The sequence below is a fragment of the Mobula birostris genome, chromosome 15 (assembly GCF_030028105.1).
Source record: "Mobula birostris isolate sMobBir1 chromosome 15, sMobBir1.hap1, whole genome shotgun sequence".
NCBI classification, from domain to species: Eukaryota; Metazoa; Chordata; class Chondrichthyes; order Myliobatiformes; family Myliobatidae; genus Mobula; species Mobula birostris.
In genome coordinates, this window is record NC_092384.1 from 67,054,664 (window position 1) to 67,068,770 (window position 14,107).

Genomic DNA, 14,107 nt, shown 5'->3' on the forward strand with positions numbered 1-14,107 from the left:
AACCAGAAAAAAAATGGCTTTGATAAATATGCAAAGAAAGAAAAAGATTTGCCAATGTGTTCTGGCCCTCTTATGGACTGAGACAGCAGAAAGTAAGTTGTGGAATAAGGAAATGATACAGCAATTAAAAAGCATTATTTTCCACCTTTTACGAAAGACTCCAAAAGATTTGTAAAAATAGTGTCAAATAGGTCAAATGTTCTTTATCTATTTTCTTTTCTGCAAGGTGCTCCAACTATTGGATTATTTTCTCGTGGTGCTCAGTATGGTAATTCAAACAAAGAACTTTAATGCAACAATCAATCAACGGTTGCCTTGATGACAAGGATAGTCATTTCCATCTCATCACTGGTATTTAGTGCTTTGGTTCATGTTTGAACCAAAACTAATGATAATGACAGGAACCTAGAGATCTGGACAAAACCCAAACTGTTAATTGGCGAGCAGCTAATTGGAAACTTAATACCAAAATGGTAGCCTGTCACCACTTTGCTAACGATCTGATGAGACATTCATTGACCTAGATGGATTTATCCTGTTCCTTTGTGGACAATCATAGTTTACAAATGTTCTAGAAATTTTTGAGATTGCAACCAGCTGCATACACAAGAGCTAATCAGTGGATGAGGTACAAGTGATCTTTCCGAAAGTCCTCAATAAAATGCCACATAAATGGATATAAATGAACTCAAAGCACATGGGATTGGTAGTAACAAACTGGTATGAATTTAGGATTGAAAAAGTCACTTTCAAATTGGAGGCTGCTGCAGGCACTGGTGCTGAGGATGGATAGATAGATTCCTAACCTTAGGGAATCAAGTGCCAGGCTAAAGTACCAATATGATGTTACTGAATGATGAAGTTGGTACAAGGCACTGAACCCTTTGTTCCCTTCCATTCTTTACATTGTTAATCATTATTATATATAAAGTTTTTAAAATAGTGATAATGAGTCTAAACAAAGCAGACTGAATCTTCCAAAATGAAGTGAACAAATGTGAGAGCGATAAATAAAAAAGAAAAATGAGTTAAAAGCATAAGCAAAGAATGAAGATATACAAAGAAAAGCAATTGGGAAAAATGCAAGAAGAAGATTCAATCAGTAAAATCTGAATGAAGCATTAAAGTTATCAGATTGTACTGCAAATGTCAGGGAGAAACAGGACTGACACACCCAAGACCTGGGCTGATGTTTGGGCAGAGTTCAAATTGGGGGGGGGGGGAGAATAAGATCAAGTATAATATTTGTATTTCTATTCATGTGGAATTATTTCAAACCTTTCCCTCTCTATCTGAGAAAGGTAGCTACACAATAACTGCAGGTGAATAAAAATCATCTTTTAAACAATGCAGTGTGAACTGGCACATCTTTGAGTTACCTCAGGTTTCCCTAGCAAGAGCCAAGAAATAAGATTTTCTCCCAGCTTAGGTGAAAAAAATAGCGCAAGTGCAAATACCACTGAAAATAAACCATGAAAAGTGCTTTATATAATAAGAGCCAATAATCTGAATAAACTGATAAAGTGCACACCCCAATTATGTGAAATGGTAAGCACATGACCAAACCTCTAGTTCATTTTCCATATGACATTGAATCTATTCACTCTCTGGTACTGTGAGGAATGGAACCAGTAGTGACTAAACACTGACATGCTCTGCCATACTAAGTAGGCAATTTGTAACATTGCTATAATGACACCAGAATTTTAAGGGAATCAGCCAATCGATCCGTATACTAGACTCACTTCAGTTCAGCTCACATAACCCTGGAAGTGGAGCAGAAAAATACACAAAATGCAACTTAAGAGATAATGCCCAAGCACAGCTTTTCTCAAATAAGAAAATAAAAGACTAACTACATCCAGCAGTTTTGAAAATTGCTCACCACAGGGAATACATGAGTTTTCATTTGCAATTTCCTCCAATATTTCAGCTAAACAGCTTAACATTAGGAGAAAATGCTTGCAGCTGAGTCAATCTAACCATTCCTTGGAACTGTAAGTAGTAAAAATATGCTAACAAACAGAAGGATAAAAAAGTCTTGTTCCTTTTCAGTTATAGCTTAATACTTCTTTGTATCATATTTATGACCCAATAAGGAGTTAGATGGGCAAATAAGCATGATGCAACACTCCAAAAAAAAAAATCCAAAGTCCTGACGAAGGGTCTCGGCCTGAAACGTCGACTGCACCTCTTCCTACAGATGCTGCCTGGCCTGCTGCGTTCACCAGCAACTTTGATGTGTGTTGCTTGAATTTCCAGCATCTGCAGAATTCCTGTTGTTTGACTCCAAAATTGTTTCTACCTCAAGAAAATCATCATTTATTTTGTGGACATCTGTCCTAGGTCGACATCTGCCCTAAGCTTGAGACCTAGGACAGATATCCACATGTGGAATTGCAAAATTTTACCTACACCGCAACAGTGCAAGAGTGGAATGTAGTGGAGGAATAGAGGGTTATATAACATTTCTACAGATGTACCAGGGAGAAAATGCTGATGGATTGCATGGTCATGGTCACAAGCTTCTCTACCATCAAGAAATTCTTCAAAAGACAGTGCCTTAAGGCAGCATCTATCTTGAAGGACTCTCATATTCCAGGATGTGCCCTCTTCTCATTACTACTATCAGGGAGGAGGTAAAGGAGTCTAAAGATGCACACTCAATGTTTTAGGGTTAGCTTTTTCTCCTCTGCCATCAGATTTCTGAATGATCGATGAACACCATCTCACTATTTTGTTCTCCATCTGATTGCTCTAATCACAAACATAACAAATCTGTATATAGAGAGGCGGTGCTGAAACAGTCCAATTGGTGCAGAAACCATAATGCATCACTCAACATTAGGACGAATAAAAAGAATTGATCATTGACTTCAGGACGGCAAGAGGTTCCAAACAAGCCCCACTATTCATAAATGGTGAGGTAGTGGAAAGGACCTCCAGCTTCAAGTTTTTGGGGATAAACATGACCAAGGAGTTCTCTTGGTCCATCAACACAACCTTGATAGTAGGGAAGACACAACAGCGACTATACTACCTGGGGTGCTTAAAGGAGAACTAATCTGGCCCAAAAATTGCTGGTCAACTTTTATTAATGTGCAAGAGACAGCATACAGAATGAGTGTGGTACTCTAGCTGCAGCAAGACAGACCACAAAGCACTCCAACAAGCAATTGGGACAGCTCAGCACATCACTGGAACTCAACTACCAGACCTGCAGACAATCAACAACTGTAAAAGCTTATGGTGCACTCATAACATCATTTAAAACCCATCCCATGCTGGACACTGTCTGCTCAATCTCCTGCCATCTGGTCGGAAATTCAGAAACATCTCAGCCAAGACAGTAAGACTGAAAAACAACTTCTTCCTGAGGGTTGTTGTGTAGCTGAATAATGATGCACCCTGCCTTGCCGATGGCCTTTGAGTGTTATGGACTATTGAAGTCATTTGTTGCATGTAAATATGAGATTTTTTTAAAAATTAAGCTGTACCACATACGTTGTAGATAACTGTATTTCACGGACTGGAATAGAACCACAATCTTGTTGTCTTAAGCAATGACAATAGAGTTCTATGCTATTTGCACAGTGTTTTTTTATGATATTTCTTATTGTAACTTAGTTTTTTTTATGTATTACACTGTACTGTTACTGCAAACCACCAAATTTGACAACAGATATCAGCGATAATAAAGCTGATTCTGAAAATGCGTTTACAGGTTTAAGAACCAGCAGAAGAATGGATTGGTCCAAAAGTTTGTAATATTTTACATGAATAAACTGCTACCTTACCAGAATCAGGTTTATTATCACTGAGAAATGTGAAATTTGTTGTTTTGCAGCAGCAACAGTATGGTCCAATACATAAAAATTTATGTTACATTAAGAAACACATAAAAAATAAATGAGTAGTGCCAAAAGAGAGTGAAATAGCAAGGTAGCATTCATGGGCCATTCTGAAATAGAATGGCAGAAGGGAAGAAGCTGTTTATAAAAACTTGTGTGTCATTCAGCTCCTGTACCTCCTCCCTGATGGTAGCAATGAAAAGAGGAAATGTCCTGTGTCGTATACTCCTTAATGATAACTATAAGCACATCTTTATAAAAATGTAAAGGAAAAAAAGAGAACCTGGTCAATAGCGTGACTAGGGAAAATATGTTGGTTAAACAGGGCTGCAGTCTGTGTTCACTAATTCCACACCAAATTACCAATGAAAAGGAAGATACCTTAATGGAATTTAAAGAGAACAAACAGCCAGGGCCTGATGAGATATATTCCAGGTTGAGAGTGAAGGAAAGAAAGATTGCTCGGACACAGACAGAAATTCTCAAATCTCCACTGGCAACAAAAGAAGGTCCAGTTGACTGGAGATCAGCAAATACAGAACCATTTCAACTCAGTAGCTAATGAGTTACGCCAGGAAGTGAATCTAAAATTAGTGGTGGGGAAATTATTGAAAACAGTTTATAAAGCATAGGTATTTGGAGACAGGCTTTAATCAAGGATAGTCAGCATGGAACAACAGGAATTCTGCAGATGCTGGAAATTCAAGCAACACACATCAAAGTTGCTGGTGAACGCAGCAGGCCAGGCAGCATCTCTAGGAAGCAGTGCAGTCGACGTTTCAGGCCAAGACCCTTCGTCAGGACTAACTGAAGGAAGAGTTAGTAAGAGATTTGAAAGTGGGAGGGGGAGGGGGAGATCCAAAATGTTAGGAGAAGACAGGAGGGGGAGGGATGGAGCCAAGAGCTGGACAGGTGATTGGCAAAGGGGATATGAGAGGATCATGGGACAGGTGGTCCGGGGAGAAAGACAAGGGGGGGGGGACCAGAGGATGGGCAAGGGGTATAGTCAGAGGGACAGAGGGAGAAAAAGGAGAGAGAGAGAAAGAATGTGTGTATATAAATAAATAACAGATGGGGTACGAGGGGGAGGTGGGGCATTAGCGGAAGTTAGAGAAGTCAATGTTCATGCCATCAGGTTGGAGGCTACCCAGACGGAATATAAGGTGTTGTTCCTCCAACCTGAGTGTGGCTTCATCTTTACAGTAGAGGAGGCCATGGATAGACATGTCAGAATGGGAATGGGATGTGGAATTAAAATGTGTGGCCACTGGGAGATCCTGCTTTCTCTGGCGGACAGAACATAGGTGTTCAGCAAAGCGGTCTCCCAGTCTGCGTTGGGTCTCGCCAATATATAGAAGGCCACATCGAGAGCACCGGACGCAGTATATCACCCCAGCCGATTCACAGGTGAAGTGTCGCTTCACCTGGAAGGACTGTCTGGGGCCCTGAATGGTGGTAAGGGAGGAAGTGTAAGGGCATGTGTTGCACTTGTTCTGCTTACAAGGATAAGTGCCAGGAGGGAGATCAGTGGGGAGAGATGGGGGGGACGAATGGACAAGGGAGTCGCATAGGGAGCGATCCCTGCGGAAAGCAGAGAGGGGGGGGAGAGAAAGACGTGCTTAGTGGTGGGATCCCATTGGAGGTGGCGGAAGTTACGGAGAATAATATGTTGAACCCGGAGGCTGGTGGGGTGGTAGGTGAGGACCAGGGGAACCCTATTCCTAGTGGGTGGCGGGAGGATGGAGTGAGAGCAGATGTGCATGAAATGGGGGAGATGCGTTTGAGAGCAGAGTTAATGGTGGAGGAAGGGAAGCCCCTTTCTTTAAAAAAGGAGGACATCTCCCTCATCCTGGAATGAAAAGCCTCATCCTGAGAGCAAATGTTCCTTATATTCCGTCTGGGTAGCCTCCAACCTGATGGCATGAACATTGAGTTCTCTAACTTCCGCTAATGCCCCATCTCCCCCTGGTAACCCATCCGTTATTTATTGATATACACACATTCTTTCTCTCTCTCTCTCTCCTTTTTCTCCCTCTGTCCCTCTGACTATACCCCTTGCCCATCCTCTGGTTCCCCCCGCCCTTGTCTTTCTCCCCGGACCTCCTGTCCCATGATCCTCTCGTATCCCCTTTGCCAATCACCTGTCCAGCTCCTGGCTCCATCCCTCCCCCTCCTGTCTTCTCCTATCATTTTGGACCTCCCCCTCCCCCTCCCACTTTCAAATCTCTTACTAACTCTTCCTTCAGTTAGCCCTGACGAAGGGTCTCGGCCTGAAACGTCGACTGTACCTCTTCCTAGAGATGCTGCCTGGCCTGCTGCGTTCACCAGCAACTTTGATGTGTGTTGTTAGTCAGCATGGCTTTGTTAAAGGTAGATCCTACTTAATTGAATTGAATTTCTCTAAGAAACAACTAAGTGTGTTGACGTAGGTAGGGCAGTTGTTGTCAAATGGACTCTGGAAATCAAGGTAAGCATTCGTACAATCAAGGAAATTTGGCAAACTAAACCAAACCTAAATTGCTGATGGGAAACAGAATGAGAGGCGCAGGTTCTTTTTGTAATTAGTAGCTTATGAGCTGATGTAGTACAGAGATTGGAAAGAAGAAGAAGAAAGCCCTTAACTCCAAGTGGCGTCATCGGGACGCTGTTGTGACAGAGTTTTTTTTAGCAGTCTTTCTTATTTTTACAAGGCCGAGTTGCTAGCTCGACGCTCAACCCAGCACAGATGGAAAGTGTGCAAGGGAACTGGCTGGATTCGAACTCGGGAGTCTTCGCTCCAAAGTCTGGCGCTGATGCCACTACACCACCAGCTGGCTACAGAGATTGGTGCTGGGAATTTTTCTGCTTGTTATATATACTAACAGTTTGGAAATATGATTAGTAAATTTGCAGGTAATATTGCTGGTAGCGAGGAGGATCAGCTACAGAAACATACTTATGAGTTGGCAAGATGGACAGAGCTGGGGCATATGGAATTCAATCTTGAAAATGAGGCAATATATTTTGGGAGTGTACTTTAGGCTAGGATATACATGATAAACAGTAAGGCCTTCCCCTCAGGAGTAGTTAGGAAAAGGGACGTTAGTGTTCATGTCCATAGGAGGCAAAATTTAAAGACTGTAGATGTTGGAATCTAGAGCAACAAAAAAAAATCAATCTACTGTTGAGACTTAATGGGTCATGCAGCATTTGTGAGGGGAAAGGAATTGTTGACAATGAGTCTGACGCAGGGCTTCAACCCAAAACATGAACACGTGAGAAACATCTTACTTTGATAGTGAGAAACTTTTTCCTCAACAGAGATGCCTATAACTGCAGGGCATAGGTTTAAGGTAAGGAGTACTAGATGTAAAGTATGAATATTTTCACCCAGAGAGTTGGTTTTACCTGGAATGTACCTCCTGAAGATATGGTGGCAATGGGCATGCTCATAACTTAAGTAATATTAAGTAACATTAAATTAAGGAACACCCAGGAGCCCCAGCTATGCCTGCCTTTTTGTTGGCTATGTAGGATAGTCCAAATTCAAAGCCTTCCCTGGCAATGCCCCCAAACTCTTCCTGTGCTACACTGATAACTGCATTGGTACTGCTTCATGTAGCCATGCTGAACTCATCAATTTCATCAACTTTGCCTCTAACTTCCACCCTGCCATTAAACTCACTTGGTTCATTGCTAACACCTTGCTCCCCTTTCTCGATCTGTCTCCATCTCTGAAGATGTCTACCACCATCTTTTATACCCATGGCCATTTTAAGTATACCCCTTTCCACTCTGTCTACTGTAAAAATACTAGTCCCTTTTCTCAGTTCCTTCATCCCTGCCACATCTGTTCGCAGGAGAAAGCTTTCCTATCCAGGACATCAGAGACCCCCTCCTTCAAAGAGCAGGGTTTCCCTTTCTCCACCATTGATGCTGTCTTCGCCCACATAGTCACTATTCCCTGGATAGCTATGCTCACCTCATCTTCCACCCACCTTAACAGGGAAAGAGTTCCTCTTGTTCCCACCTACTAGCCCATGAGCCTCCACTAGGCACCCATCTAGAAAAAGACCCATCCACCACTACCTCTGTCTTCTATGTTCAAGCCAATTTTGGATCCAATTAGCCAAGTCACTCTGGATCTCACGCATCCTACCTTTCTGGACATATCGATCATAAAGGACCTTGTAGATTTATTTTAATTTACTTTATTTAGAGATTCAGTGCAGTGATGAATTACATGCAGAATTAAAAGGGCTAAAACTTAACCGACTCATTGGCAGTTTGCCAGGTCATGCCGTGAGAATAATGTATGAACAAAGAAGTGTTTGTTGCATGAGAAAGCTTCTCTGCACTCTTATCAAAGTACGTATGTGATAACGGACCTATAACAGCAACCCAGACCGTACTTGGGGGCTCACTTGACTTGCAGATTTTTCCAAGTTCTCTGGTTCAACTGAGCATGCAAGCTTGCTCATAAATAGTATTTACTTTTAAGTAAACTGTGTTTAACAATTATTCTGTGGGTTTGAACCTAAAGGCCTCTGGCAGACAGGCAGTTCGACTGCACAGCAGGCCTTTCTGGCCCAATGAGCCGCATTGCCCAGCAACCCACCTATTTACTACTAGCTCAATTACAAGACAATTTACAACCAGAATGTCTTTGGTCTGTGGGAGGAACCAAAACACTCAGAAGAAACCCATGTGGTCACAGAGAGAACATACAAACAGTTCACAGACAGTGGCAGTATTAAACCCTGAACTCCAGAACATCCTCAATAGTAATAGCATCATGCTAACCACTACACTATTGTGGCTGCCCAATGCCTTACTAAAATCCATGTATGCAATTGCTGCACATCAACCCTTGTCACCCCTTGGAAGATCTCAGACTACTCAGGTGTGATCTATTCCCCAAAGCCTCGATTCTCCAAATGCATATAAATTCTATCCCTAAAAATCCTATCTTTTAGCTTCCATACCACTGACAAGAGAACCATCTGTAATTTCCAAGATTATTCCGGAACAACATTAACCTTCCCTCAGTCCTCTGGCACTACACCTGTGGCTAGTGAGGATACAAAGATCTTGGTGAAGGCCTCAGAAATCTCATCTCTCAAGAACTTGGGGTATATACCAACAGATCTAGGAATTTAGCTACTTTAATGTTTTTCAAGAGACCTAATGCTACCTCTTTCCTAATTTTGAAACTCATTATTTTAGTGTGCTCTGCACTGAAACATGTTATCTTGGCATATTCTACCCTGCAACACATCATTTCACTATGTTCCACTCTGATCTTGCTATATATTCTACATCCTTCTCCTTGATAAAAACTGACAAAATAGTTATTTAGGGTCTCGCTCACACCCTCTGCATCTAAGCACAAGTTACCTCCTTTATTCTACCTTCTCCCTAGTTATCCTCTTGCTATTGAAGTATGTGCAGAATATCTTGGGATTCTCTTTAACCTTACTTAACTAGGACTTATCATGGCTCCTTCTAGCTTTCCTAAATGTCTTTTTGCATTTTCTTCAGCCCCTTTTATAGTCCTCAAGCATCCTGTTTGATTCCAGCTTCCTAAGCCATACCTACACTTCCTCTTTCTTCTTGACTTAATTAACTATCTCTCCTGATATCCAAGGTTCCCATACCTTGCCATCCTTTTCTCTCTTCCTGAAAAAAAAGTCTTAAACTCTGTGTAGCAAGTCTTTAAATGATGTCCACATGTCAGGTGTGCATCTGAGAAGTCAGTCACTTCGCCAGGTTCACTCCTCAGTCAATAATCCAGTATAGTCTCCCCTGAGGTTGGATATTCACATACTGCTTCAAGAAACTCCCCTGGACCCACCTAACAAATTCTACCCCATCTAAACCGCCTGCAGAGAGGAACGCCCAGTCTATTTTCACTTAACAATCTTGTTAAATCAACAACTCAGAAGATTTTCAATTTTGACAGCAGGATTATTCAGTATTAGAACCGCAATCCTCTTTTAGGAAGAAAGCATCTTTTCTCAGTATGCCACAGTATTCTGAAATTTCTACCTCAGATTGTTCCTATCAGCAATAAACAGACAACAGCAATAACTTATACTTAAATCAAATATTATACAAATCTATAGTCCTTCTCAAGAAATAAAATTCAGTAGTCCAAAATACACACATTGCTAACTCACAACCCCATTTAAAAAGTACAAATCTTTTTGTTTCTTTAAAAATACACAATTATGTTTTTCAATCTATTGTTTCATCCAGTTTTTGGCCAAAAAAAGTGGAAAAGACACTTTCAGAACCCAGAGATTCTATCAGGCTATAATTAATGGTAATTTGCAAAACATTAGAGCCAATTATGAACAATAAAAATAGTAAAATCTCGGATTTTTTTTAAAAAAGGGCTGAAGATGTCTGAAGAACTAGATCACAGGAAAACCATCAAAGCAGTTCGTTATTGTAAAATACTGAATGCAGTAATTGAACCCATCAATATTCAGCTGCTCGTCAGCCCAAGAATTTAAGTGTCAAGGAAAACCTATTTTAGGCCAAATTATCGATGTATTAATTACGAGTGTATTAAAATAAACATATTTCCACAGAAACTTTACAAAAGGAAAGAAAATACTCTTACAATAAATCTTCAACATTGGAAAGAGACCGAAACATACATTTTAAAAGAATTTGATCTATGAACAGAACACGACTTTTTTTTCAAAACTAGTGGGCACTGAGATTCATTGCTGACAATTCCACAGCAGATCGTGCCGCACAACAGCATTAACACAACCTCCATTAACTTCCCCCACGATGCAACAATACGCAAAAAATAATAACAAATGAGCGTAATATATCGTTTTACCATCTTCGCCCCAAAACCCAGCAGCAAGTAACGATACAAACACTTCACAGTGACCACCGGTTGCTAGGCGGAACCGGAAATGACTCTTGGCCCGGATATATTCGCTGTGCGACATTCTTTTGTCCTGTGTAATTGCAAATTGCGTCCTCTTTGAGCCTTCAGTGTTGTTTCGGAAAGGTTCGCCAAACTCTTAGAATTATTAATCCTTAGAGAAATAACTTGGATAGTCGGTGAAGGGTGTAAAAACTAACGGAATAAGAATGTAACTGATTGTCAATGTGCTCGCCAGTTGACGTAAAGTAGTTTTATAGTGGCTAATATAATCTAATCACTATGTACTAAACTAATTGTATGAAGAAAAAGCGTTATCAATTGAAGGAAGCACATTTATTCCAACTATTGTCATCTCAATCTATAATAGATATTTGTGAATAGAGATACCAGAAAATGTAAAAAGCAGAAATGTACAATTGCAAATATAATTATTACTTATCTGATAGAGTTCACTAGATTTTCTTGTGATTTTATGCCAACTGCGAACATTTCTGAGAAACAGACCACCTGAAAGGAGATCAAGAAGGTAATCTAAAGAGCGAGATCGTTTGGAGAATGATCTTGATTTTCTGTTAATAACTATTTGTTCTGACAGCACATTGCAGTTAAGAATGACCTGCCTCCATTCCTGCTTTGTGGGCTCTGAGATAACTGATAGTAGATTCTGCTACAGGTGAACTAGATTGTGCATGGCATGGCAGCTGGATAGATTATTTGAATGCCATGTGGACCCATCGTCGTGAGTCCTGTTCTCACTGCCTATTCAGTGGCTCTGAGAGAATTAAAAAAACGATAACTATAAAGAATGACTAGATAAGCAAGGGTTTTCTCCTTTGGAATCAAGGAGGATGAAGGGATGGATACTTAATACAGCTGTAAAAATTATGAAGCCCTGGGTATATAGAAATATAGCAGAAGTTTCAAAAACCTTGAAGATGGTTTTGAAATAATTGCCAGAAGGATTAAAGGGAAGATCAAGTTTTTTTTTCTAGGGTGTGGTAGGGACTGAAACTTAATGCATGAACTCTCAAGAGAGTTAAAAAGTACACATATATGAAAAGCAAAGACTTGCAGAGATATGGATCTATTAATGGTAGTTGGAATTAGGTAGTCAAGGATTTCCATGAATCAATTGAATTGACTTTATTTCTTACATCCTTCACATACATGAGGACAAAAAAGATGAGAGAAGAAGAGACAGAGGAGGAGAGGCATGCACGTCTCCAGGATCAGAGACAAACAACAGAAGAGATGAAGAGACGGGGATGTAAGGAGTACACGTCTCCAGAATGACAACAAGAGGCACAGGGTGGCAGATAAACCAGAAATGATGCCATTAAAAGTGTCCTTCATTAAACAAGGAGGAGCCATATTTGCTTTGCTACGCGTCGTCCTTCTTTAATAAAATGAGGTTTATTATTCAGTTTCCAAGGCAAAGTGATACCAATAGCATTCAGGAACATTTAATGTTCATTCTGGTCACGACAGACTGCACTACCCTTCTCTCAAAGGGTGCGCCAATGTTGTCTAGTACATACTGTATTTCAGTTTTTTCTATGTTTAGCATGTATTGCATTGTACCACTGCCACAAAGTTAACAAGTTTCATGATGTATGCCGATGATAATATAAACTTGATTATGATTCTGACAGGCATCCGAATCAGATTTATTACCACTGACTTACGTGTCATGATACCCGTTGTTTTGCAGCAGCAGTACTATGCAACAATATGAAATGACTATAAATAGTGCAGGATAAAAGGAATAATGGGGTAGTGTTTGGTTTCATGGACCATATAGAAATCTGATGGCAGAGGTCCTGAAGCTGTTTCTGCATCATTGAGTATCGGTCTTAAGGCTCCTGTACCTTCTCCCTGAAGCGAGTAACAAGAAGAGGGTGTGTGCCAGATGGTGAGGGACCTTAGTGCTGGTTGCCACCTTCTTGAGGTATGGCATCTTGAAGATGTCCTTGATGGTGAGAGGATTGTGCCAGTAATGGAGCTGGCTGAGTCTATAACCCAACACGATGCTGTGCATTGGATCCTCCATACCAGGCTTTGATGCAACCAGACGGAGTGACCTCCACTATACATATACAGTATAGAAATTTGCAAGAGCTTGCTGGTATACCAAATCTCCTCAAACTCTCAATGAAGCGCAGCTGCTAGTGTGCCTTATTTGTGATTGCATAGGTGCGTTATGCCCAGCATAGATTCTTTGAGAGGTTGACATCCATGAACTTGAAGCTGCTCATCCTTTCTACCACTGACCCCTCAATGAGTATTGGTGTGTGTTCTCCTGTCTTTCCCCTGCTGAAGTCCACAATGAATTCCTTGGTTTTCTATCACTGTTGTTTCTCTCAAGGCTGATGTTGGGATACTACTAAATGTGCTGATCTATCTCACTCCTGTATGCCTCCTCATCACCATCTAAGATCTATCAACAGTGGTGTCATCGGCAAATTATGGTGCTTGAACCGTGCTTAACCACCTACTCATGAGTGTTGAGAGAGCTGAGCAATGGGCTACAGTCATATTTTTGTGGTGTACCTGTGTTGTTTGTCAGTGGGGAGGAGATTTTATTATTGATCTGCACTGACTGATGTTCTGATTAAAAATGTTGAAGATCCATTGATAAAAAGGCCCAGGTTTGAAGTCTGGTGATTAGTATGGAGATGATGACGGTGTTGAATGTCCATTGTAATCAATGAATAGCAGCCTGATGTATGTTTTGCGATTATCTAGATGTTCCAAAACAGAGCATAATAGTATGTTTTTGGACATATAGTATCTGTCATGTAAACAATGTGGCTTTCCCACTGCAGCTGGTTAAATATTGTTGGTACTGTTCCAAACGACACACACAAAATGCTGGAGGAACTCAGCAGGCCCGGCAGTATCTATGGAAAAAAGTACAGTCGACGTTTTGGGTCGAGACCCTTAAGCAGGACTGGAGGAAAAAAGATGAGGAGTAGATTAAAAGATGGGGGAGGGGAGAGAGAAACACAAGGTGATAGGTGAAACCAGGAGGGGGAGGGACATAGTAAAGAGCTGGGAAGTTGATTGGTAAAAGGTGCAGGGCTGGAGAAGGGGGAGTCTGATAGGAGAGGGCAGAAGGCCATGGAAGAAAGAAAAGGAGGATGAGTGTTGAGAGAGTAGAGCAATAGTCATCTGCCATCTCCAACGGGTCACCTATGACCCCACCAGCCTCCGCATCCACCAGATAATTCTCCGGAACTCCTGCCACCCTCAACTGGTATACCTTGACTCTGTTTAATCCCGCCATGTTCAGTCCCTTCCTATCTACAACTGTGACACTTCACAGAGTCTGGATCTTTTCAATGATTTCAAGTTCTCTGGCCCCCAT

At 41.1% G+C, this 14,107-nt stretch overlaps 1 protein-coding gene and 1 long non-coding RNA gene across 2 annotated transcripts in view; one reads left to right on the plus strand and one right to left on the minus strand.

Annotated features, from left to right (window-relative positions):
- Nucleotides 1–10,768, minus strand: part of LOC140210722 (dynein light chain roadblock-type 2) — a 58,130-nt gene extending 47,362 nt beyond the window's left edge. Inside the window, exon 1 of the mRNA XM_072279946.1 lies at nucleotides 10,687–10,768. Coding sequence (XP_072136047.1) covers nucleotides 10,687–10,689 — 3 coding nt within the window. The 5' untranslated portion in view covers nucleotides 10,690–10,768. The remainder of the gene's footprint in view (nucleotides 1–10,686) is intronic.
- A 7-nt stretch (nucleotides 10,769–10,775) lies between these two features.
- On the plus strand, nucleotides 10,776–12,389 carry LOC140210723 (uncharacterized). The gene is made up of 3 exons (XR_011889285.1): nucleotides 10,776–10,863; nucleotides 11,187–11,266; nucleotides 11,913–12,389. It is a non-coding gene; the product is annotated as an uncharacterized lncRNA (long non-coding RNA).
- The last annotated feature ends 1,718 nt before the right edge of the window (nucleotides 12,390–14,107 follow it).